Below are 25,652 nucleotides of genomic sequence, written 5' to 3'. Positions count from 1 at the left end.
TGAATCTTTTTGTCACAAGGAAGGGCAGGGACTTAGAGGGGAAAGGTACCCAGGAGACAGTCGTCAGGCATCTATATAGACCTTACCTATCCACAGCTTCTCGTTTATCATGGTCAAAATCTTGTACCATTTGTCTCATTTGATTACATAAGTCTTGATTTGTATTTCTCAGTTTTTCTTCAGTTTCTTTAAGTTCCTAGACACAAAAGAATATACTTAGTACTTAGAGAAAATAAACATCATTTTCACTGATTAGTTTTATCTCATTTTTAAATATTTTCTGTGCTTTCTCTCTCCTCTATAACAATATTTGACATTATTTTTACAATTCTGCAAAAGAAAAAGTCTCTTCACGCTTTGATAAGAACATAGATTCATTTATTAGACAGGTAGCTTTCTGACAGGACTAAATGTTTAAATTTTGTATTGACTTTGAAATGCATAAAATGAAAATATTTAACCAGAGAAGTATTGGCTAGCTAATGCCTTAAAATAAGTCTCAGAGCTCAATAACCTTCAGCAACCATCTAAATAAGCAAAGTTTTACTTCTGGGTCAAGAGCTGGCTAAGGAGGAAAGAATACCTCTGTCAGCCATGCTACCAGAGAGGCAGAGAACTGGAACTACACTAACTTACCTTCCCATGAAACTACTAACCAATAGTTCACTAGCAAAGGGAAATCACTGGAACTCAGAATCACCTACTAATATACTTGTCTACTAACTCACATTGCCTCTTTATTTGCAAAAACTCTATTACATCTTCTGTATTTAATGAGGAAATAAAAATTCTTATAAAATATAAAAAATATTCTTAATCACCTGATTTTGTTGTTGTAAAACTTGAATTTCATTTTTAAGCAGCAGAATATCATCTCTGACAATATCAGAAGTAGAAGACTCAAGCCACAATTGATTCTTTGGTTTTTCTGAGGTATCTGTTTTAGTCTGAATGTTAAAAAGTCAAACGTTTTTCAAGTTTTAAAAAATTCTAAGTTTCACTTTGAAATAATTCCATACTTTAAAAAAATTGCAAACAGTACAAATAATCTCCATATAGCTTTCACTCATCTTCCCCCAATATAACTACAGCACAATGATCAAAACTAGTAAATTAACTATCAGGTAATCCACAGACCTTATACAAACGTTTCCAATTTGCCCCAAATGTCTGTTTTCTGGTCCAAGATCAAATCCATGATTCTGAGTGGCATTCAGTTGTCATGTTTAATTAGTGTCCTCCAATCTAGGGCAGCTCTTCAGTCTTTCAAACCCATGACGTTTTCTAAGAATACTAACCCATTATTTTGTAGGATGTTCCTCAATTTGGAGTTTTTAGGTTTATTAAAATCAGGTTATGCATCTTTGGCAAGCATGTCAAGAACTGGTATGTGCTCTTTGCAGGAGACACATGATATCACTATGTCTCACCACTGGTAATAATCAATTGAAGGTGGGATCTATCATCTCCATTGTAAACTTACTATTTTTTGTTTTATAATAAATGATAAGTATCTTATAGGATACTTTGAGACAATGCAAATATCCTATTTCTCATCATATGTTCTCCTACTAAGATCAAGCATTTATCCTATCTCTGTATGTATTCACTTATGTCATCATTCACTCATGGACATACATTTTATTCAATAAACACAATTTTAAAGATTCATGATAGACTTTGGCAAATTGCTTTCCAGAAATGCCATACAAACATATACTGTCAGGTAGTACATGGGTCTGCCCATCTCTCTTTGCCTCCAGTGGCAGTGATTATCTCTAAATAATTATCTTTGATGGGAAAAGAATATCTAACAATTGCTTTCATTTGTATTTCTTGTGTCATCACCAAAGTGGAACCTCTTATATACCTTCATTGTTCATTTGTTTTTCCATCTTCCCAGATTTATCTGTTTATATAATTTTGCATGTTTTCCTCTTAGTGAGTGTTTTCCTTACCTACGTTTCTTTTTATTCATTGATGGGGGTTACAAAGATTTTAAAAATATATCTACTCCATTTCACTTATTGTGTCCCTGGACTCGGAGCTGGGAGGTGGAGGTGGGCAGATCACTTGAGCCGAGGGCTGAAGTAACTCTGAGAAAAATCAGAGTTTAGATGGAGACTACCAAGAATTCACTATGGCAATAGAGCAGCTGGACAAAAAGAATACTCAAAGATGAGAGAGTTATTCCTTCAATCTATTGATCAACCAGACTACAGTGGGAAATGGAAAGGCTAAAAATCAGCACAATGCATGACCACTATCAACTGCTACACATGATAAAGTATATCTGTATAGCAAATGCCATTAGCAACTTTAATACAGAACAAAGAAAGCACCAAGACACCTGAGCTAAGGTTCAGACTCAAAATCAGGTTTCTAGTATCCTAAATCTTAGAGCACTCCCACCAAAATGCTTAAACTAATAAACTCTAATGTCTTAATACAAATTGAGAAACAAGCTTTCATCCCCATCCTTTTAAAGAAATGTAGGGCAACAATGAAAACAGCTTGATTTAAAGATGTTAAATATGCAGGGGGCAAGGCCGGGGGGAGTCTTTCTCATTTGTTGTTAATATTAAAACTTATGTTTTAGTCATCAAATACAGTTACTCAGAAGAAGGAATCAGGCTGGAAAAGATTTTGATAGCAAAAACACTGTTATTTCCAAAACATAAATTAGCCACAATTAAAATTCCACAATAATTAGCACAGAACATTATACATACTTTAGCAGAACTGTTTTAATGAACACAACTCCTAGTTTAAAAGAACAGGAGATAAAACAGTACTAAAGAAGGTGTAAACAATTATCTCCACCCAGGAGGAAAAGGAGTACACAACCTACGTTCCTTTTCCCTCTTCTTTTCCTTCTCTTAGTTATTAGGTGTTTTATATATTATTTTCTATTGGGAGTATAGATGGCTGATGATTTGTGAAATATGGAAGGGTAAAAAAAGGATCTATAAAGGAGAGCAGCCCTGAAGATCTCTGTGATAGCATGATATTGCAGAAATATCTTTGACTTACTTATTAGTCATGTGTTTAGTTTCAATTTGTCTGAAATTGGCTCTGTAAACTCAAAAGTGTCACAAAGTGCTCCAGCTTCATTTTCCTAACTGAAGAATACAGACGTGGATTTCAATGACTGACATAACCAGATTTTGTGCCTTTCCCATCTGTACCACTACCACTATATAATATCTGTACCACCATCACTATATAATTAATGTCCTCATATAGAATGACTTTTGTTATAAGAACATGGGCCAGGAAAATCTCATAGAAAATACTAAAGGATTTCTATGGAGGATTTATTTTAACTAGATTTTAGAGCACTGTTGGTAAAAACCAATCTTAAAGAAATGCAGATTCCTTGCAACAGAGAATACTTCCTTGTATTTATGGTAAAGGAATTTTACCTAATCGGTATCTCATTTACTAGGTGCTAAGAGTAACCAGAAAAAACATACAGGTGCTTTTCAACTTACAATGGGTTTATCACCCAATAAGCCCATTGTAAGTTGAAAATATCATTAAGTCAAAAATGCATTTAATGCATCTAATCTATTAAAATCACAGCTTAGTCTGTCCTACCTTAAATGCCCTCAGAACACTTACAATAGCCTACAGTTGAGCAAAGTCATCTAACACAAAGCTTCTTTTATAATAAACTGTTGAATATCTCATGAAATTTACTGAACACTGTACTGAAAGTGAAAAACAGAATTGTTTTACAGGTACTCGAAGCATGGTTCTACTGAATGCATATAACTTTTCCACCACTGTAAAGTCTAAAAATTGTAAGTCAAACATCCTAAGTCGGGGACTCTCAGCATCCCTTTAAAAATGGTATTTCCTTCTTTAAATTTTACTTCTAAAAATGTCAAATAAACCCCTGAAAGCCAAAGATTTATTAATTTTAAAAAGCGTAAAAGGGCTGGATGTGGTGGTTCACACCTGTAATCCAAAACCTTGAGAGGTTGAGGTGGGAGGATTGCTTGAGCCCAGGAGTTTGAGACCAGTCTGGGCAACACTGTGGGGACCTGTCTCTACAAAAAATATAAAAATTAGCCAGACATAGTGGCATGTGCCTGTGGTCCCAGCTACTCAGGTGGCTGAGGTGGGAGCATCGCTTTAGCCTGGGAGGTTGAAGCTACAGGGAGCCATGTTTCCACCACTGCCCTCCAGCCTGGGAGACAGAGTGAGGCCCTATCTCAAAAAAAAAAAAAAAAAAAAAAAAGTGTAAAAGTTTTCTTTATTGAGCCTTTTAAAAATGGTTTTTTAACTCGATAGGCTTTACAGACCTCAACCTCAATGCTTTTTTCATCCCTCTTCACTTGGTGGAGATCTTCGATTTTCTTATGACAGTCTTTGAGGTCATTTTGTAACTGAGACACCAGACGACGCTTCATTGAGTTGCTACCCAGCAAACGCTGCACTTCTGCCTTTAACTTCAGAATGAACTCATCTTTTGAAAGCTCTTCATTTGGGTCTTCTTGTTGTACAATGCTAATGGAGAAATTGTGATTTTTAAGATTAAATCAAGTAATAAATCAGATATGATTATTCCTCAAAAGCACTGACCACAGTGGTGAACATGTTTTGTCACCTACACAAATACATACTAGTATTTCAAAACAACTTTATATGTTGTCATACACAAGGATTATCACCTTTGCCATATCTCTATATACAGAAATACGTTTATTCACAGGAAGAGCCTTCTCAAGCTTAGTACTGCTGCTCACTGTAAGTAGCTTAGAAATGTGAACTTTAACATAATTTACATTTGTGTTATTGGAAAATTGCACACTGTATATACACGCCCTTTATGACTCTAACAGAAACAACATAAATATTAAGGAAGAAAAGAATACTAAACACTAGCCATCCTAACCAACAATTTCTGTTATTTTTTTCAACTCACTAAAACACAAGTCTGGGTGAATATCTGAGTAACTAGAAAAACACAAAAATAAAACCATGCTAATTTAAACCCAATTTTAGTTTCAATAAATTTAAAGATTGGAAGATTATCTGCTTCCTTGTCATAATGAATTAACAAGACTAACTTTATCATCCTCCTTAAAAAACTAGCAAACCAAATAAAGCAAATAAAATAATAGTTTTCAATCACTAGACAACAGGCAGCAGAGGCCAGTGATTCCTGAGAAAAGGAAAACAAACAAGGTGAGCTCTAAGATTACCCCAGCTTTCTGCCTGGAGAGTGTCCAGACCATAGCACAGGGAGATGAAACCCAAACAGAGCCCGGTAATCTCACTGAGTTTCAGAGAAAGAATTCAGAGTTTGGGGAGGCCAGAGTGGCTAGAATATGAAGGGGAGAAATACTGGGGAAAAAGAAGCTGCACAGAGAAAGAGCTCTGGAGATCTGTGTGTATACGTGTGGCTAGGGAAAAAAACACAGGAAATGAATAAGGCTGGGAATATGCTGTGTTTCAATGAGCCATAATGCAAAGACTTACTAATTTAAAGGGCATCAAATAATACCTTAGTAGTGGGGCTAAATTAGCCCTAGATTAAAGCCTGTTCTAAACCTGATCTATTAAAGTCTATAAAGAAAGCCTCGAAAGGATCAAACTGATTCCAAGTAACTTGTGTGTCACAGAAAAAGTACAACAGTATTTTTAAAAATATAGTAATATCTGGCATCCAAAACAAAATTCAAAATGTCTAGCATTCAATCAAAATTTATCAGGCATACAAAGAAGTAGGAAAAAAATATGAACTATACCAGGAGAAAAACCAATCAATAGAAACTAACCCGTCAATGACACAGACAATAGAATTAATATATTTCATATGTTCTAGAAGGTTAAGGAAGATATGAACATGTGGAGGAAACTGGAAGATATAGAAAGACCCAAATTAAACTTATAGAAAAAATTGTAATATCTGAAAAGTAAAATATACTGGATGGGATTAATAGCATATTTAAAACTGCAGAAGAAAAGATCAGTGAACATATAGATATAGCAAGAATACTATAAAATTAAAAACAAAGAGAAAAAAGACTAAAACAGACATACACAGAACATATTACATTTTCCAGCATATGTAACTGAAGTCCCAGAAGAGGAGCAGGATGCAAAACATATTTGAAAAGTAATGGCCAAATTTTTCCTAATTTGATGAAAACGAAAACCCCACAAAACCCAGAAGTTTGGTGAATCTCAAGCAGAAGAAACACAAAGAAAACCAGTATACATCACAGCAATGTCAGATTGCTGAAACCCAGTGATAAGAGAGTGTAGGAAGACTCCCAAAGAGAAGAGAACCAGAGAAAGGAATCCTGAATTCTGTGTATAAATTTGTACAAGCCTCAGTCTAAGCCCTGAACTATGCATGTACAGAACAACTCTCAAACCAGCATATCAAAGATTTTAAAAACTTAACTGAAATTTAAACCACACATTCAAGTCTCACAATGACTAACCCCTGAGGGATGCATACACAGGTTGGATTCAAAGCAATGTGGCAAAGGCTTGGAGAACCGAACTGAGATTTAAAACACCCATACAAATTCACAATGTCTAGTATACAATCTAAAATTACTTGACATGCAACTAACCAGAAAAATGTGGCCACTTCTTAAAAGACAATCAACAAATGATCCAAATGCTGAAACTACCACTAAAAGAGTTTGAAAAGTTTAAAGTAGCTATTATATCTCTGCTTTATGAAGTAAAGAAAAAGATACCTGAAGTGAATGAAAAAATAGGAATTCTTAACAGAAAAAGAAAAGGGATACAAGAACAAAATAGAAATGTTATTAAGTAAACAAAAGTTAAAAAAAAAACACAAAACTTTCACTAGATAGGCTCAATAGAGTATACATGACAAGAAAAAAAGGAGAGAACATGAAAATAGTCCAGTAACAATTATCCAAAATAAAAAGGAAAAACTATAGAAGAAAATGAACATAGCCTCAAGAAACTGTAGTATAATACCAAAAAAATCTAACATACATGTAACTGGAGACCCAAAAGGAGAGAACAAAGACACAGGGACAGAAAAGGTATTTAAGGAATATAATGGCTGACATTTTCACAAATTTGGTAAAAGACGTAATAAATTTACATATTCAAGAAGCTCAGAGAACCCAAAATGAGATAAACTAAAAGAAAAACACACCTAAACATATCATAATCAAAGTACCAAAAACTAAATATGAAGAAAAAAATTATTAAAGCAGCAAGAGAAAAAAACTATACATTACTGACAGAAACAATAATTCAAATAACAATGAATTTCTTCACAGAAACGATTGAGTCCAGAGAGAGTGGACCAACGTAGCTTTAATGTGCTGAAATAGAAGAACAATTGGTCAGGAATTGTATAATAAACAAATATAAGGATATTTTCATAAAAGGAAACAGACTCTGTCAAGCAGCGGACATGCTTGAGAAGAAATGGTAAAGAAAATTCATAGAAGATAATATTATACGATTCTGTTTGTATGCAATGCACAAAGCAGCCAAATCCAGAGAGACAGGAAGTAGATTAGTAGATTAGTTGTCTGGAGCTGTGGAGGCAGGTAATGGGAATGACTAGTAATAGGCATGGAGTTTCTTTGGGGGCATGTTGAAATGCTGTAAAATTAGGTGTGGTGATGACTGCACAGTTCTGTCAATATACTGAAAACCACTGAGCTGTATTCTTTAAGTGAGTGGCTCTTATGGTGTGTGAAATAATATCTCAATAAAACAGTAAAAAAAAAGAAAAAAGAAAGAAAACCCGAACACCTAATGTATGAGTTTCCTTTATATGAAGGCAAATCTAAAAATCTGTAGTGCTTAGGTGTGAATAACTGGGCATGAAAAAGCTAAGGGAAAAAAACAGAAAATGATTGCCCTAATAGATGAGACAGTAGTTAGCCTCAAGTTTACAATAGGAAAGAATATGGGCAGCTCGTGGCAATTTGACTTCTTGACCCGGGTGGTGGTCCCACGAATATTCACTTTCAAATAATTGATTAAGCTGTATATTTATGTTCCATGTTCTTTATGTGTATATTTCACAATTTGAAAGATTTAAAAAGCAGAATAAAACTATAGAAAGTACTAGAGAAATACCTTATTTTTAAATATCAAGAAACCATAAATGAAAACAGTGACAAATCTAACTATATAAAAATTATAAACAGGAAAAGTGATAACTCTCAATACTGGCTCAGGTTACCAAAAAATAGGGACAGCCTCAGGACATGGGTAATAATGTAAACTTTAGGGTTGTTTAGTAATATGCATCAAAAAACTCAAATAAGTGTACACCATTTAGCAAGAAAATTATTCTACTTCTTTAGGAAATAAAGATGTGAATAAAGACTTGACTACGAGGATCCTTATAACAATGATACTGCATTATTTATAATAAAACTTTTAAACAGTGTTTTAGTAACTAAACTGATTCATTCATCTATATATTCACTAAAAGTAATATATAAAAATATTCACTGACATTCAAAGATTTCAGAATATACTAGTAAAATGACATTATAAAGAAATATTATCAATATTATCTCTTTTTTTTTTTTTTTTTTTTTGAGATGGAGTCTCGCTCTGTGGCCCAAGCTGGAGTGCAGTGGCCGGATCTCAGCTCACTGCAAGCTCCGCCTTTCGGGTTTACACCATTCTCCTGCCTCAGCCTCCCGAGTAGCTGGGACTATTTTATCTTTCAGAAACAAACAAAACAGATGATGTGCAAGTTTTATACTGAAATATTATAGCAGTTTCTTCATGGGAAGTAGGTGAGATTATTGGTGATTAGAAATTTTGATTAGAAAATCAAATTTTCTTCTTTTTTAGTCTGTATTTTCTAATTTTTTCATAATGGAGAATTAAATTACTTTTGAAAATAAATAGTTGACAGTATCTGCCCTTAAGATGATGTGATGAAAGTCTCAGTGGTCTTCCTCCACAAAACCCATAAGAAAAACATAATCATAAGAAAAATGTCATATTCCAATAGAGAGCCTTCCTACAAAATACTTGACTAGTATCCCTCAAGACTGTCAAGGTCATCAAAAACAAGTAAAGTCAAGAGAAATCTAAGGAAACACGACCCCTAAATGTAAAGGGGTAGCCTGGATGGGATCCCAAAACCGAAAAAGCATGTTAAATAAAAACTAAGGGCATTAGTAAATAAACCCTGGATGTTAATTAATAATAATATACCAATATTGGCTCATTAATTCTAACAAATGTACCATACTAACGTAAGGTATTAGTAGGGAAAAACGGATGCAGCATATCATATATAGGAACTCTGCATAAATTTTTCTGTAAATTAAAACTGTTCCAAAAATATTTTTAAAAGCCTTTATTAGAAACAAAAATAATAGTACCTGAGTTAAAATGTTTACTGTTCTTCAGTTTTGGATGATTCCAAATAAAATCTTAGAATACTGTGTGTGTGTGTGTGTGTGTCTGTGTGTGTTGAGAGAGAGAGAAAATGCATAAACTATTAGGTAGGCTTTTTAATGTTATAAAAGGAGCTTTTGCAATGCATTCTGCGACTTTTGTATATGTAATATATATATATTGTGTAAGTAGTCTGTCTGTATACAGATCTCATTTAAACCACTTCTATTTCCATTGAAGTAGAAAATATAAATTATAAGAAATATAAACTATTTTACAATATAACTTCCTGTGCTATAAGACATGGTGAAGTAACCTTAAGCAGAATTATTATTTTGCTCGGTTAACAAATTATGCATCCCCAGTTTCTTTTCTTACGGAATGCCGACCACTGAAATAGCACATCCTGTACTCCTAGAGGGAGCCAAGTCAGAGAGAGAGAGAAAGCGCTTGCTAAAATAATTTTCTCTTCTTTCCTCAAAGGGGAAAAAAATCAGTGGTGGTGACCAATCCTGAAAAAGGCTCACTACTGAGCCCTATGGAAGTCAGTTCTCCTAAATCCAAATAAACTGTAGTCCCTTATGAAGCCTGCTGAGAAGACCAAAGGGAAAAGGCATTCCACTTGTTAAATGTTTATTATTTGAGCTTAGCAGCCAACTATAATAAGGGAGAGAGGAAGCTGTCTGCAAGCTGCATGCAGCTTTAGCTACTCAAATTCCATGAATGTAAAATAGAACATTGAGGCTAAACCCTTAAAATTTACTAGGCAGTAGCTTGAGGGAGGAGGTAGTTGGTAATAAAAGCTTGTAGCCACCAATATTTGGGTCAGTGATTTGAAAGCAGCCCAAGTCAACTAAAATTCCCAACACAGGAAAATTATTGCTTCCTCTTATTCTAGGAATCACAGTAGACCAGGGGAAAGGGACAAATATCTTCTCTCCTTTATCTCCTTTCAATTTGATCTGAGTATAATTGCTTTTAGTTTTCCACGAAGCTAAAATATCACCTATTAGACTGCTGGCGGGTGGGATGACTACAAGCAAAACGTTTCTTCGCTTATCTTGTGCTTCACTGGATGTCTTTTTGCTAAGCCTCAGTGACTAATCACACTGTGCTTTATTCTTCACTTTCCCACTGAATGCGTCCATCATTCCTTTTACTATAATAATGATGTGGTATCTCAGGTTTATTATCTATAGGAATGTGCTTTAAGATGAGTACAGGAGGCCGGGCACAGTGGCTGAAGCCTGTAATCCCAGCACTTTGGGAGGCCGAGGTGGGAGGATCACCTGAGGTCAGGAGTTCAAGACCAGCCTGATCAACATGGAGAAACCTCGTCTCTACTAAAAATACAAAATCAGCTGGGCATGGTGGCGCACGCCTGTATTCCCAGCTACTCAGGAGGCTGAGGCAAGAGAATTGCTTAAACCTGAGAGGTGGAGGTTGTGGTGAGCCAAGATCACGCTATTGCACTCCAGCCTGGGCAACAAGAGCGAAACTCTGTCTCAAAAAAAAAAGATGAGTACAGGATTTTGGCTATGAGCACTAAGTAAATAGAAAGTGTAAAGGTAGCAGAATATATTTTAATAGACATTATGGAGAAGTAACTATTTGAAAAGATAAATATACATAACGTATTATTTATTCAATTCCCAAATTATAGCAGAAACTAAAAGTAATCACAAATTGGAGAAAAATCTTTTTTGGCATGAACTACGTCTTTAATCCTCAAAAATAAAAGACATGAAGAAAGGAGTTTAAGGCAAAAAGGTTTAACTGACGTGTAAATATGAACAGACAGATAACTGAACCTTTCTCAGGAGTTTGGGTTCAAGTACTGGTTCTGCTACTAATTGTCAGCCTTACTGAGCAAAGGAGTTCACTCTGGTTTTTCCAACTCTCACATAATAATATTGGATTTGATATTTTTCACGAGGTTGAGGATTAAGAACATTTTACAAAGTATGTGTTGAATTAATATAAAATTCATGTGACTTAATATAAAATCTGATTAGTGCTGTTTTAATCAACCATCTACTGAGTAACAATAGTAACAGCCATCATTTATCAACTGCCTAATATATGTTAGAATGTGTTACATGAGGCCTTTTATATTCATTATTTTAATCCTCAGTTTAACCTCCTAGGGATATTAAGCTTGATAAGAAAACAGGCTCAGAAAAGCTAAGAAATTTGTCCAAGCTCACGAAGCTAGTAATAAAATGGCAAAACTATTATTCAAAACAATCTGGATCTAAAGCCCATGCTCTTTCCACAAGCCCCTCAGAATTAATCTGGCATTAGCAGGAAATGAGGCATTCACAGTAGTGAATTTTCCAGGTGACTATATTAACATTTTATATAAATCTGTCTAAAAAAGATATAATGCACTTCGTTTATTGCTTTAATTTACTGACCAAAGTTGAAGTCTTTCTTTGACAACTTGGGATCATAACTGTGGACATTCTGATGTGGATCAAACATAGGTAAATGTGTAGAGCTATTTGCTGTGATACTCAGCAACTCCAGCCTGTTGGGTTTCCATAGTTTTCTCCCTGCTAAGGTTGAGCTGCTGGCTGAAGGACTATCTTTCCCAACCCTTGCCCTAGCCCTCTGCAGTAAGTTAGGAAATCAGACAATTCATGGGGTACAAATAAATCTAAGTCAATATGGTCCTGGGATAAGAACTTGAAGGTGGCTCCTACTAAATACATCATATAATCCAGTTCTGATATTTTCTTTCTTTCTTTTTTTTTTTTGTTTGAGACTGAGTCTCACTCTGTCTCCCAGGCTGGAATGCAGTGACGCGATCTCGGCTCACTGCAAGCTCCACCTCCCGGATTCACGCCATTCTCCTGTCTCAGTCTCTCGAGTAGCTGGGACTACAGGCGCCCGTCGCCACGCCCGGCTAATTTTTTGTATTTTTAGTAGAGACGGGGTTTCACCGTGCTAACCAGGATGGTCTCGATCTCCTGACCTCGTGATCTGCCCCCCTCGGCCTCCCAAAGTGCTGGGATTATAGGCGTGAGCCACCGCGCCCGGCCCAGTTGTGATATTTTCTTCTTTGCTTCCTTCTGGATAGTAGCGCTGTGATTTGTAGGGATGACAGTCCCTGAAGACAGACCTCTAGATAAATGCAGCCTTACAATAAACTCAAATATTATCTTCTTTCACAGTATCACCTGATCACTTTATATTTCAACTTACTGAATCTCGTCTTACTGTTCTTAAAATGGAATCACAGTCTCAAAATATGTAACTTCTAAAACCTGTCGTATTGCAAACTTTTCAGGACATTTATATATTTGTATTTAGTTGTGTAATACCTGAAATACAATATGTATTAAACACTCTCAGGAAACTGTTATTCAGTAATGATGGCAAACTCCGTCTTAAACTATAAACAAAAGGGTGGCGGTAAGGGCTAAACGCATCCAAAAATCTTTCCTTAACCTAAATACAATCTCCTCCAAACATCGTATCTCTCTTCCCTATCCAAAACCAGTACAGGAAATGTGTAAATCCCACCTTTATGCATCACACATAACATTGAATGCATAGCACTTAGTTGTTTCCAAGAATGTTTCTTTCTCCGTGACCAGAAAACACGTAAGCTCCCTGTGGGAAGGACAGTTCCTATCTCATCTTTTGTACTCTATTCCGAGAGCCTTGAAAGCACCTTCCATGCAGCAAGTGCTTCTAGAGTCCTTTCACTGTTTAATTCTCCTTCTACCACCACCACTACTCCCTCCCCAGTCAGTCTCTGGCAGGAGTGATAAAATACTTCCTTCTATGAGATTGCTAAAATATCTGTATTAAGCAGTAGTATAAAAGAAACAATCTCCACTTTAAAAGTAAGGTTATAGTAAGGTTCCTAGGAAAAATTAATGTATATTTTTCATATATCACTGATAAATGCAAGGTATCTGCATTCAATATACAGTGTTAACATATGAAAATAATACGCTTTCACCTTAAAACAGATAGCATGCATCATCAGTATTATTAATGTTGGTTCTTCTACAGTAAACTAAAATATTCTTTCCGTACCTGTTAACTTTGGATTTTTTCCAGTTGACCTTTTTAATACCCAAATCCACATATGATTCAGTGAGTTCTATATTTAATTCTCCTTCTGAGTCACTTGGATGTATTCCTAGTTTTGCAGCAGATTCATAGAGAGAAATTTCATCTTTTAGTTCTGTTAATTCTTCCTACAACACAAAATTATTAAAAATAATTTTCATTATTTTCCTATATGAAGAAATCATTCTATATTTCAAAATTTGTTTTAATGATCAACAGAAGGCAAAAAAACTTCTTCAAATATATTATTAGTATACATTATACTTTATAAAGGCCAGCATATGTCAGGTTTTCAAGTAAAACCTAAAGGAATGAGAAAACAAACATAAGGATTTCCTCTCACACCTCTGTCTCTTAGATTTTGTCCTCTGTGGAAAGTGGTGTGTTCCTTGGACTGAAATGCTGATGGTGGCACTTTCTGGCTTACTATAGTACAGGACAAAGTACGCTGGTTTGCCAAGAACGTGTTGTACTATAGCCTGCCAGTGGTGAAAAGGCAAAATACCTCTTTCGGTGGAGGTAATAATGGAACTCTTCTCCCATATTTTCCTCCCCCTCCAGTGGAAAATTAAGTAGCACTGGAGGAGAACATGACAGAACTGCAGCAAAATTCAATATTCCTCACCCCCACAGATGAACTGATCTCTGGGATACACCCAAAGATGAAAGGACATGCCACTTGAAGGAGGTGGCAGGGAGACTGGCAGGAAGTGCAGGGCCTTGGCTCTGCAATTAGTCAGACTTAGGTTTGACTTGCCAACTGTGTGAAGGAGATGGTGAACAACTCCCATGGGCTGGTTTGAAGGTGGTCCAACCACCTCTATTATACAAAGAAATCCAAGATTCAAAAAGGTGATGTAACTACTGCCTAATTCAGATACCCATAGAGTCTCTTCCAAGTGGCAACACTCACTTGCAAAGCCTTGTTCATGTTTTCACTCATAGTATGTGCCTTCTGTGCTTGCTGCAGCTGGAATTGTAGCTGAGCCACCTCTTGTACTGACCCTGCAAAGGAAAGAACCGTAGGATACACTGAAAAAATGTAAAGGGACAAAGTACTTACGATCTACAGAAGACTTGAATCCACTGAGGCTACAGAAAGTAAAATTCTGCTTTATTACTACTGTCTCTTTAGAATACATAGAGCCCATGGGACCCAGAAGGCATAGGTCTGGGCCAGACATTTCCCAGATTTAGTATGGCATCCTATATGACCTTGGGCAGTTAAAGGCATGGGCTACTATGACCTTTTTATGAATCAAATCAGCCTTATCTACAGACCTTAACATTCCAGAAGTCCTTTAATAGGAGGATAACACTCCAACTCATGGAAAGCCAAAGAAAAAATTCTTTGGAACCCATTTCTACCCTGCAATAAGAAAACTACATTGTGCTGCCTTTAACTTCTTTGTAAATGCTTTTCTATCCAGCATCCCCACCTCCACATGTAAATGAAGTATATTAGGTTTATAATTCTGAAACTTTAGAAACCTAATATTTTAAATGTACTGGGCAAGGTGGTGGGGGGACTGTTCCCAATTTAAAACGGACATTATTAGGTTTCAAAAGAAAATGACCATCTGGGAAATGATTAAGTGAAGCAATGATGGCATAAAGAAAATAATATTTTCAAAGCATTTAACAGCCAGGAAAAAGGCTCACCAAGTAATGCCAAATGAAAACAATGGCTATAAAACTAAACAGGGAGAGGCCCTTAATAAAGCATAATCCAAATTTTGCCCCCTACCAAGACACATATACACATATATTTAGGCAGTCTTTGACTTTAGTACTTTCAGCTTTTGAATAACCCACCCTTTCACATATTGTACCAACAGTCTAAATTACCTTTCATATGCCAAAGTGTGACTTTCATGTATCAGTTAATGAGTAACTGTTGACCTGCTTTCACAATGTGAGCTACTTACCAGCAAACAGGGAAGTTTTGTCTATATAGTGGTGTTTGTACAAACGTGATTTTATTGTTCTTTGCTCTAATATCATTTTATAAAAATTAATAAGAAATAAAACAACTGCTGAAACTAAAATGATAGGAAGCATATGTCTCAAACTTAATACCATAAAGACCATATTACAAATCTGAAGCATGACAAAAATGTAACTCTCTGGCCTCAACTGACTAGGTAAGTCACTATTCCATCATGAGGGGAGAAATATGACAGAAGTCGTACAAAGGATAGAACTATATGATCAAATATTGGGCCTAAAAAAGCAAAATATAATGGGATTTTACAATCATTTTCAGTTTTCAGGAATAGAAATTACCTTATAACGTATTTTATTGTTCATTTTTTGCATGTTCAGCTTTAGTATGCTTTCAGAAATGCATTACATAAAGAAGTTGGGCATTGTCTATGTGTGTACATTCATTTCATCTGAAGGAAATACATTCAAACACTAACAATAATTATCTCAGTAGAATGATGGTTATTTTTATTTGGTACTTTATATTGGTCTCCAGCTTCCAAATTATTTAATAAAAACAAACTAAACCTTTATATATATATTTTTTCTTTTCTTTTTTTTTTTTAAGAAATTTATTGCTGATTGTGATTTCTGTCCCTTCTGGATTTTTACAATTCATGGATCCTACTATATTCTTTCTGCATATTGAACCAGCCTTCTGGGGAGACAGTGGCCCTACCAGACACCTACCGGACTGCAACAAGTGGGCACACTGCTTTTGACTCTCCTCTAGACTTCTCGTCAACCTATTAATGATCTCAGTCTTTTCTAACTTGATTGCTTCTTGATTCCTTTCCAGTTGTTTCACATGATCTTTCAAATGAGAGCAAATGTCTTCCTAAATAGAAAAAAAGTTCAGCAAGTCATTTTCGTAAAGAGTTTTAATAAAGAGTAAACTAAAAATTATGATACATAATTAGATTTGATGTCAAATACAAGATCATCACATGGGAGCATCTCCTCTTTTACAAGGTAAAGGGCACAGAACTGGGAGTTAAGAGCTTGGGTGAAGCTTCAGCTCTTCAGTCTGTTTCTTCTTTTGTAATTATGCTAATAATAATTATGCTTCTTTTGTAATTATGCTAAAGTTTCCTTCGACTCTATATTCACAAGACAATGTTATTCAAAAATTAGATTTTATTCAAGCCAAAGAAAATGTATTACATTCCTATACATATTTTATACTGTCAGTATTAAGTGTATGTATATATATTTAGGCAGACTACTTTGAATCATGCAATTTGTATCCCAAAACAGTAAGGATACAGACAAACACATGAAAACTCACTGTATTCTAAGCAGCCAAAAGTTCATTCCATTAAGAGCAGCCAAAAATAATCTTTCCCTCTTCTGAAATTCTGTTAAACTTGATCTATTTCTCTCTTATCTTTCTCCACCTTTTAGACATCTTACTTCTCTTAACAGCCCCCTTGAAGGTGCTTCTGCAGTGCGTTAGACATATCAAGTGCTGTAACAAACACTTGAAAAATAAATGACAAAGAAAAATAGGGTAAATGTGTATATGTATGTGTGTAACTATATGGGATTACATAAAATACAGAGTGTGTATGCAATATACTCAAGTTTCTTCCAAAAGAAAATGTGTTTGGGTGTAATGAACCACGGGAGCCCCGAGTCCAGGTAGAATAAATACACTGCCGAAATTATCACCTTTCTTTCAAAAAAGGCTACAAAGGCTGAATTCCAGGCAAACGGCAGAGCATGGGAGAGGCAGAGGAGTGAATTAAGTTAATTAATTGAAATTACCCGAGAAAACCTAAAGAAAATAAAAAATAAGAAGAATACTGAGAAAGGGCTTTGAAGTAGAGAAAAGGCCTTAGGCTTTTGCTGCCTGATCCATAGTATAACCTAAAGCCCAATAATACCTTAAGGATTCTAACACAAGGTACATCCCATACGAGCAGTAACAGAGAAGTACCTTGAAGCAAAGAGACTCCGAAGTCTCCCATTTTAGCTTAAAAATTCATGTGAATTTTGTATTCTATTTCATAATGAAGCTGTGTTTGCTTTAAATTTTTTCTACTAAATTTTTGAGCAAAATGAAGCTTCTGGAAACTAGTCCATGTTTATTCAGCACTGCAAACCTCCTGGCACACTGCTGCTAATTCCAGGCCAGCTTGAGAAACCTGGTTCTAAAGCACCAAAGTAACGTGGTAAACACAATGAATGAGCTCATATTAATGACAGCATGACAGTAATGACAGCGAGAAGGGGTGGGGAGACTGCTAATATTTATATTCTGGGGAGGTCACAATAGTATTAACGAAGAACTGGGAACTACCAAACAAACTTAAAGAAAAGGTAGGTATAAAAAAAATTGTAAAGAAAAGGCAGATTCTGCCAATAATTTGACTATATGTTACAACCAATTAAACTATGGTGTATCCTGTTGACAAGTTCAGGAAAACAGCTCATACTCATAAAACTTTAAAGTTTTAATACCAAAAATCAAAAAAGGATGAGAAGTTCAACGCTGGCCATGATTAGCTTGAGTAGTTCAAGATTGATATGAGCAGACATTTTTCAAGACTGAGACAAGTGTAATGATAAAGAGATGACGGCTGAACTCCAGCCTGGGCAACAGAGCGAGCCTCCATCTCAAAAAAAAAAAAAAAAAGAGAGATGATAGAGATGACAGCTGAATCTGTGGGAGGGAAAAGAACTGGACAGGGTTCTAGCGCACAGGAAAATGAGGACTGGACCACACACAGAGATGTCTGTGGGAGTCTCTAAGCCAACAGAAAGTGTTCAAAGTGGAGCCTTTAAATATAACATTAAAGAAAAGGTAGAAGGTTATGACATAGAAACCGAAGTCCATGACTTCACCAAAAGCTGAAGATTTCAAGGAGACGGAAGGAAAAAAGTAATATACCAACAAGGAGATAATCAGAGATCTTAACATGACACTTCTATGAATGGCAGGAGGTAAAAGTCAGTTTGATGGAGAGAGCCCAGGAGATAGTTTACTAGGAGAGAATTATGACATTGGAGGAACACTGTGAGCTCCAAGAAGCCATTTCTTTCACCTTTTCTGTCTCACTAAAAAAATTCAAGGGAAAATCAGCCAAAAAAAAAAAAAAAAGAACTATTATAATATGTTGTGAGTGCATACAATCTTTTCTACCCAGAAAAGCTGGTGTCTTAAGAAAAACTCTAATAATTTTATGATCCATAAATTTCTCAAAATATACTAGTTACAGACTTTTTTTTAAATTTTAGATTCAGGGGATATGTGTACAGGTGTGTTACATGGGTATGTGGCATGATGCTGAGGTCTGGGCTTCTGTTAGGCACTTTGGAATCACCACTTTGCAAAGCAGCTATGCAATTATATGCAGAGCCTAACACCAGTGCCATGCTCTGTTAAAAATAAATAAATAAAACAAAGTAAAAGAACATAACAGTGGGAAAATACCTTAACGCCTTCAATTTATGTGTTGAGGAGTCTGAAGGCCACCCAGCACAGAATCAAGAATTTGTTCTGACTTTAGTGTAGAGTTCTTCTAGTGGTGGGAGGGGGCGTGCAGTGGACAACAGAGAATGCAGTGGGCACAGGAGTAGAAAACATTATAAATTCCTTCCAACCCATCCCTAATGAAACTGTGTTGAAGTCAACAGAGAATGGAGACCCTGAACCCAATAAGGAAAAGCCACCAGGATCCATTCTTCTCTAGTCATCCAAGAAGGGCTAGTGTCCAAGTCCAACTAACTTCAATGTTACCCTGTGTTTGGCCAAAATTAACTTTAAAATAAAATAAATAAAATAAAAATTTATGAAGCGACATCTCAAATTCCATTTGTTTAAATATTCTATAAAGTAGACTTTTCAATAATTTGGGATAGCCTTCTTTTTTTTTTTTCCTGGAAACAGAGTCTCACTCTGTTACCCAGACTGGTGTGCGGTGGTGCAATCACAGCTCACTGCAGCCTCGACCTCCTGAGCTCAAGCAATCCTCCCACCTCAGCCTCTCAAGTAGCTGGGACTACAGGCACATGCCACCATGCCCAGCTAATTGTTTATTTTTTTTTTGTAGAGACAAGGTTTCATTATTTTGCCCAGGTTAGTCTCGAACTCATAGGCTCAAGTGATCCACCTGCCTCAGCCTCCCAAAGTGCTGGGATTATAGCCATGAGCCACCGTAACTGGCCTTCATCTTTCCCTGCTCCTATATATCCTCCACATTGATCAAATTCACAATGTTTTTTCTATATAAAATAAATACATAATGAAATAGATACAATAAAAACTCATGTAAATACATGTAAAAATAAAATAAAATGATAAACAATTATTGCCAGTAACGCACTCCTATATAATTCTACCTAAAAGCATGGAAAAATTAGAGGCAGCTATACAGGTCAGAAATAACCCAAATCAGCATGAATTTTAAGTGTGGTGAAATTTTCCATACCCTCAAATCAATTTTGAAATTATGTTAAGAAAAATGCATTCTGAAATGTTATTCACTCAAGTGATTACCTAGAGTTATGGAGCACAAGCAAACTCACCACCTGACTCACATTAGCTTTCAATATTTTATTCCCCCTTGAGTGAAAATAATAAAAATTCACTATGCAATATGCTCAAGATACACATCTCTTTAAGATTCAAATCTGATTAATCTCATCAGGCTGTCTTCCTTATTTCATAAATTATACTGTCTTCAAAATTTACTTTCCTCCCAAGAATCATTTCTCAACAGACTGTATTGACAGGTGAATTACCAAATGCTGGCAGACTCAAGTAAGGCTTTCTACCGATTAAGCTTCCAAGGTAACCTCTCAGTTTCCAGCCAGCCGCTGGCAGACTCATTTGTTTTGGTCTGGATTTATTCTAGGACCATATAAACAATATGCACAAATACTCTACAAATAAAGGACAAGTAATGTGAAAGTTGAGAAAGTACTAATAATCATATAAGAAGAAGTAGGGTTTCCAAAAGTATATCTTTAGGATGTATTCTCAGATTAAAATATCACTGGTTTTTTTTGTTGTTGTTGTTTTTTTGGTCAGATGGAGTCTCACTCTGTTGCCCAAGATGGAGTACAGTGGTACAATCTCAGCTCACTGCAACCTCCACCTCCCGTTCAAACGATTCTCCTGCCTCAGCCTCCCAAGTAGCTGGGATTATAAGCGTGCACCACTGCACCTGGCTAATTCTTTTTTTTGCATTTTTAGTAGAGACAGGGTTTCACCATGTTGGCCAGGGTGGTCTTGAACTCCTGACCTCAGGTGATCCGTCCGCCTTGGCCTCCCAAAGTGCTGGGGTTACAGGCATGAGCCACTGTGCCCAGCCAATATCACTGGCTTTAAGTTTCACTCACGTCCCACACAATCTAACATTTACTACAAACATTCAAGATTTCTATATGATGAACCATAAAATATCAGTTACAAAACTTAACCAGCTTTACTTGTTGATAACAGTTGCTCATTTGAAATCATCCCAACCTGTTCTTTAAGTGCGGTGACTGTGGCATCCAAATTCTTTTGTAAGGACAATACTTGCTCTTCGTACTTCTTTGTGAGGCCCATAACAATGCTCTCATGCTGTTCTCTAGCTCGTTGAAGTGATTCAGAATGATGAAGGTCCACTAGCTGCTGCTTCAAGCTTTCCAGAGCCATTTCAGTTGTTCTGGACTTCTTGATCATCTAGTAATACACCCAGGATATCCATGTTTAAAATATACACAGAGTATTTTAGCTCTGTGCTGTCAATAAACTTACTTTTACTATACACTAAAACTCAAGCATGTTTTAATGAGAGCAGAGAAGGGGTTTCCACTCAACATGGCTCAAGCTCATTAAAACGTCCCTAGCTGGGAACCTCCAGGCCCACAGTTGTTGGAAACAATGTTCCCTGAGAAAATACATTTGGTAGTCACCTGAGGGGAGCGAAAGAGAATTTTGCGCAGCATGGTGGATGTGGCTATCAGGCACGGAATCTGCGCTGCTGTGATGGCCCCAGTGCTGTTTGCATTGCTCTATGACCAAAGTGTGGGGTAACCCAATTGTTAGGTCATAGACAAATGACAACTGTTCCTTGAAAGACTGATGAAACTTGTCAATGGTCACTTTTTAAAAACAAAGTTTTCAAAGCTCTAACTGCACAGTTGGTATTGTAGGCAAAATCATAGCCCCCTGAAATGCCCATGTCCTAATCCCCAAAACCTGTGAATAAGTTATATTACATGACAAGGGAAAATTAAGATTGTACATGGAATTAATATTGCTAATTAGACTGCCTTAAAATAAGGTGAGTAGCCTGGATTATCCAGGTGGGCCCAGTGTAACCACAGGGTCCATAAATGAGGAAAACTAAGGCAGAAAAGTCAGAACCAGAAAGACTTATTAACCAGCCATTCATTGCTGGCTTCGAAGATGGAAATGGGCCACAAGCTAAGGAACACAGGTGGCCTCTAAAAGTTGGAAAGAGCAAGAAAATGGATTCTCCCCTAAAGCCTCCGGAAAGCAATGCAACCTTGCCGACACCCTGATTTTAGCCTAGTGACATCCATGTCAGACTTCTGACCTCCAGAACTGTGAGATAAATTTGTGTTGTTTTAAACCACTGAATTTGTGGTCATGTTACAGCAGCAATAGGAAACTAATACACTTGGTGATTCTGCTGCTTACATAAAAAGATTACAAAGTTATAACCTTTCACTACATAAAAACAACTTAACTTTTGAATCTAGTAACTACTGGTTTTCAAAAAGTTAAAAATAATCTATATTACATACAAAAATTAAAATTTCAAAAGAGAATTATTTTTCATTCTATTCCAGAGATTGCCTATTTGTTCCATACTGCTTTCATTGCTAAGAGATCCATCCACTGAATGACATAGATAATTTGTGCCAGGCAGGGTTCTAAGCACTAAGCACATAATGACCACACAGAAAAGGTCTAAGCTCTTACTACTTTCTAGTGGGAAGATACAATAAATAACAAGTAAACAAATGAGACCATTTCAGATAGTTATAGAGTAATAGAATATGGTGCAATGAAGGTGAGTTGGAGGATGCAGCTATGGGCTACCTTACATATAAAGTGAATAAGAAGTCCTCTGAAAAGGTGACTGTTTTTAGCTAAGACCTGAAGGATGAAGAGGAGCCAGACATGAGACAACACTGTTTAAACTCTTTCATTAAACCATCCTCAGACTTAGCTACAAGTCTGAGGCAAAACCAAGCTCGTTATTTCATAGTCATTTTCTTTTTTTTTTTTTTTTTGAGATGAAGTCTCACTCTCGTCCCCCAGGCTGGAGTGCAATGGTGCGATCTCAGCTTACTGCAACCTCTGCCTCCCAGGTTCAAGCGATTCTCCTGTGTCAGCCTCCCGAGTAGCTGGGATTACAGGCGCCTGCCACCACGCCCGGCTAATTTTTGTATTTTTAGTAGAGACGGGGTTTCACCATGTTGGCCAGGCTGGTCTTGAACTCCTGACCTCAGGTGATCCACCCACCTCGGCTTCCCAAAGTGCTGGGATTACAGGTGTGAGCCACGGCGCCCGGCCGTCACTTTCATTATTAACCCTGCCCTCTGCCAAAAAATGAATCAACCACCACCAGGCTTAGCTACCAATGACTTATGACTATTTCCAAAAATCAAATGGCTATCTCATTAATCAAACAATGTGAATGTGTCACCACTTTAAACTCAAGTCTAAAGAACAGTTCTCCAAATGGAGAAGCAGCAGGAAAAATAAAAATAAAAATTTTTAAAAAGCTTCTCGGGATACCAATTCTGAAGGAAACTATTTCAGTCAGGAAATTTAAGTTCTAATGCTTTGTCAATAACTTCAAAGTTCTTCTAAATTTAGTCCTACCCTACAAAAAGTTTTGTTAAATAACTAAACTTTTAACTTTTTTACCATACATAAGTTAAAATACGTACCTGTTCTTCATTGACTTTTAATGCTTGTATTTGAGTCTCCAGTGCTTTTATTTGAGCTTCAAGCTGTATCTCTCTTTCTTTTCCATTCTGAAAGAGTTTCTGTGATTCTCGAAGGCTGAGAGTCAAACCATCCTTTTCATCTATGGTATTAAAAATGTTTATATAAATAATGTTACTGTAGAGGGACTCCAATGTTACAATCCCTATCAGATATCACATCTGTATCATATATAAATGTTGTTGAATTAAATTTAATTCAGAAAAATGAACTTTAGTTGATTTAGAGAAAACCAAATTATTTTATTTATTTATTTATTTATTTTGAGACAGGGTCTCGCTCCGTCACCCACGCTGGAGTGCAGTGGCACGATCGTGGCTCACTACAACCTCAGCCTTCCGAGTAGCTGGGATTACAGGCACCTGCCACCACTCCCAGATAATTTTTATATTTTTAGTAGAGATGGGGTTTCACTATGTTGGCCAGGCTGCTCTCGAACTCCTAACCTCAAGTGATCCACCCATCTCAGCCTCCCAAAGTGCTAGGATTACAGGCGTGAGCCACCTCACTCAGTCTCAAATAAAGAAATTATTTAAAATTAAAAATTTTTTTAAAAATCCTGACACCAAAAAATTTTTTTAGAGAAGCAGAACTACTTCCTTTAAAAATATTATTGTATTCCTTTTGGGGACAAACCCCTGCAGGACTAATTATCCTACACATACTTGCAATGAACTCTTTTTTTTTTTTTTTTAACGGAGTCTCTTTTTTTTCTGTCTCCCAGGCTTGAGTGCAGTTGCGTGAGCTCCACTCACTGCAAGCTCCGCCTCCCGGGTTCACGCCATTCTCCTGCCTCAGCCTCTGGAGTAGCTGGGACTACAGGCGCCCGCCACCACACCCAGCTAATTTTTTTGTATTTTTAGTAGAGACTGGGTTTCACTGCATTAGCCAGGATGATCTCGATCTCCTGACCTCATGGTCCGCCCACCTCGGCCTCCCAAAGTGCTGGGATTACAGGCGTAAGCCACCGCGCCCGACCCATTTGCAATGAACTCTTTCATTCACCTAATGTTAAATTCTTCCCACGTACTTTGCTATAACAGTTCACAAGTTCTTCTCTCAAAATAAATGTTATGAGCATTACAGAAAGAGACATTTTCACCATCAGTTAAATTTGAATGAGCTAGAGTTCAATCACATAATTATTCTACAAATGAAAGTTCAACATGGACCAAAACTAGAGAAAGCACAAGGAGTAAACAATTATAATTTGAATCTGTATTTACTCTATGTGTTTATCCCAGACATGGCACTTCACAATCACTAACTCTTATTTGGATTAAAACATTTACGCTAATTTGTAGCCTCAGAAAACGTTGCAGTGCAAACTAAACACAAATCACTTTGAAAGTTGGAATACTTCATCCAGAGTAATGACATAAGGAATCAACAACTTTTTAGGACAGAATGCCATCAGTACAGTTAAATAATGTTCAACGATTCTAAAAGCCTAAGTGAGAAAGGAAAAAAATGAGGACTCCAAAACAGTGTGTCTTTTTTTTTTTTTTTTTGAGACAGAGTCTCACTCTGTCACCCAGGCTGAAATGCAGTGGCGCTTTCTCTGCTCACTGCAACCTCCACCTGTGGGTTCAGGCAATTCTCCTTCTCCTGCCTCAGCCTCCCAAGTAGCTGGGATTACAGATGCCTGCCATCACCTGGCTAATTTTTACATTTTTAGTAGAGACAGGGTTTCACTACGTTGGCCAGGCTGGTTTTGAACTCTTGATCTCAAGTGATCCACCCACCGTGGCCCCTCCCAAAGTGCTGGGATTATGGGCGTAAGCTACCACACCTGACCTCCAAAACAGTGTGTTCCAAAGAGAAGTAATCCAAGGCCAAGACTCAGAAATCCTGGGTTTTGTTTTGCTATGCCTCACTCACTATGAGCCCTCTGACCAAGTGCTTTTATTCTCTAAGCTTCGTAGTTAATATGAGGTTACTGGAAACAAGATACCTAGCTCAGTGTACCCTGTAAATGACAGCATTCAGCATCTTACCTTTTATTATTACAAGCTGGTGATTCAGATATCGAATTTGGCATTCACTTTCATTTAACTTTTCAACTAAGTTCTCCAGTTGTCTCTCTTTTGCTTTGTTAAGAACCTGAAGTTGAATAATCTGCATATTTTCTGCAGAGTCTGGGAATTAAAGACAATTTATTAGATAAAAACATACCAAAATATAAATTTATAGTCATTTAAAGCAGTGTTTTTCA

At 36.5% G+C, this 25,652-nt stretch overlaps 1 protein-coding gene across 5 annotated transcripts in view; it reads right to left on the bottom strand.

The window, feature by feature from the left end:
- The window catches only part of LOC101018085 (centrosomal protein of 152 kDa), a 73,529-nt gene that overhangs the window by 29,849 nt on the left and 18,028 nt on the right, over positions 1 to 25,652 (bottom strand). For 3 of the 5 annotated variants that reach the window (XM_009210124.3, XM_009210128.3, XM_009210126.4), the window contains 9 exons: positions 25,435 to 25,575; positions 23,380 to 23,519; positions 20,933 to 21,133; positions 16,150 to 16,297; positions 14,387 to 14,478; positions 13,438 to 13,601; positions 4,311 to 4,515; positions 822 to 947; positions 87 to 196 (listed from right to left, as the gene is read on the bottom strand). In XM_009210124.3, coding sequence (XP_009208388.3) covers positions 87 to 196; positions 822 to 947; positions 4,311 to 4,515; positions 13,438 to 13,601; positions 14,387 to 14,478; positions 16,150 to 16,297; positions 20,933 to 21,133; positions 23,380 to 23,519; positions 25,435 to 25,575 — 1,327 coding nt within the window. Of the gene's footprint in view, positions 1 to 86; positions 197 to 821; positions 948 to 4,310; positions 4,516 to 13,437; positions 13,602 to 14,386; positions 14,479 to 16,149; positions 16,298 to 20,932; positions 21,134 to 21,366; positions 22,159 to 23,379; positions 23,520 to 25,434; positions 25,576 to 25,652 lie in introns of those variants that run through there. The other 2 variants (XM_031668719.1, XM_009210130.4) reach the window with 2 other exon arrangements.

The sequence above is a fragment of the Papio anubis genome, chromosome 7 (assembly GCF_008728515.1).
Source record: "Papio anubis isolate 15944 chromosome 7, Panubis1.0, whole genome shotgun sequence".
NCBI classification, from domain to species: domain Eukaryota; kingdom Metazoa; phylum Chordata; class Mammalia; order Primates; family Cercopithecidae; genus Papio; species Papio anubis.
This window is presented reverse-complemented; position numbering and strand designations above follow the sequence as displayed.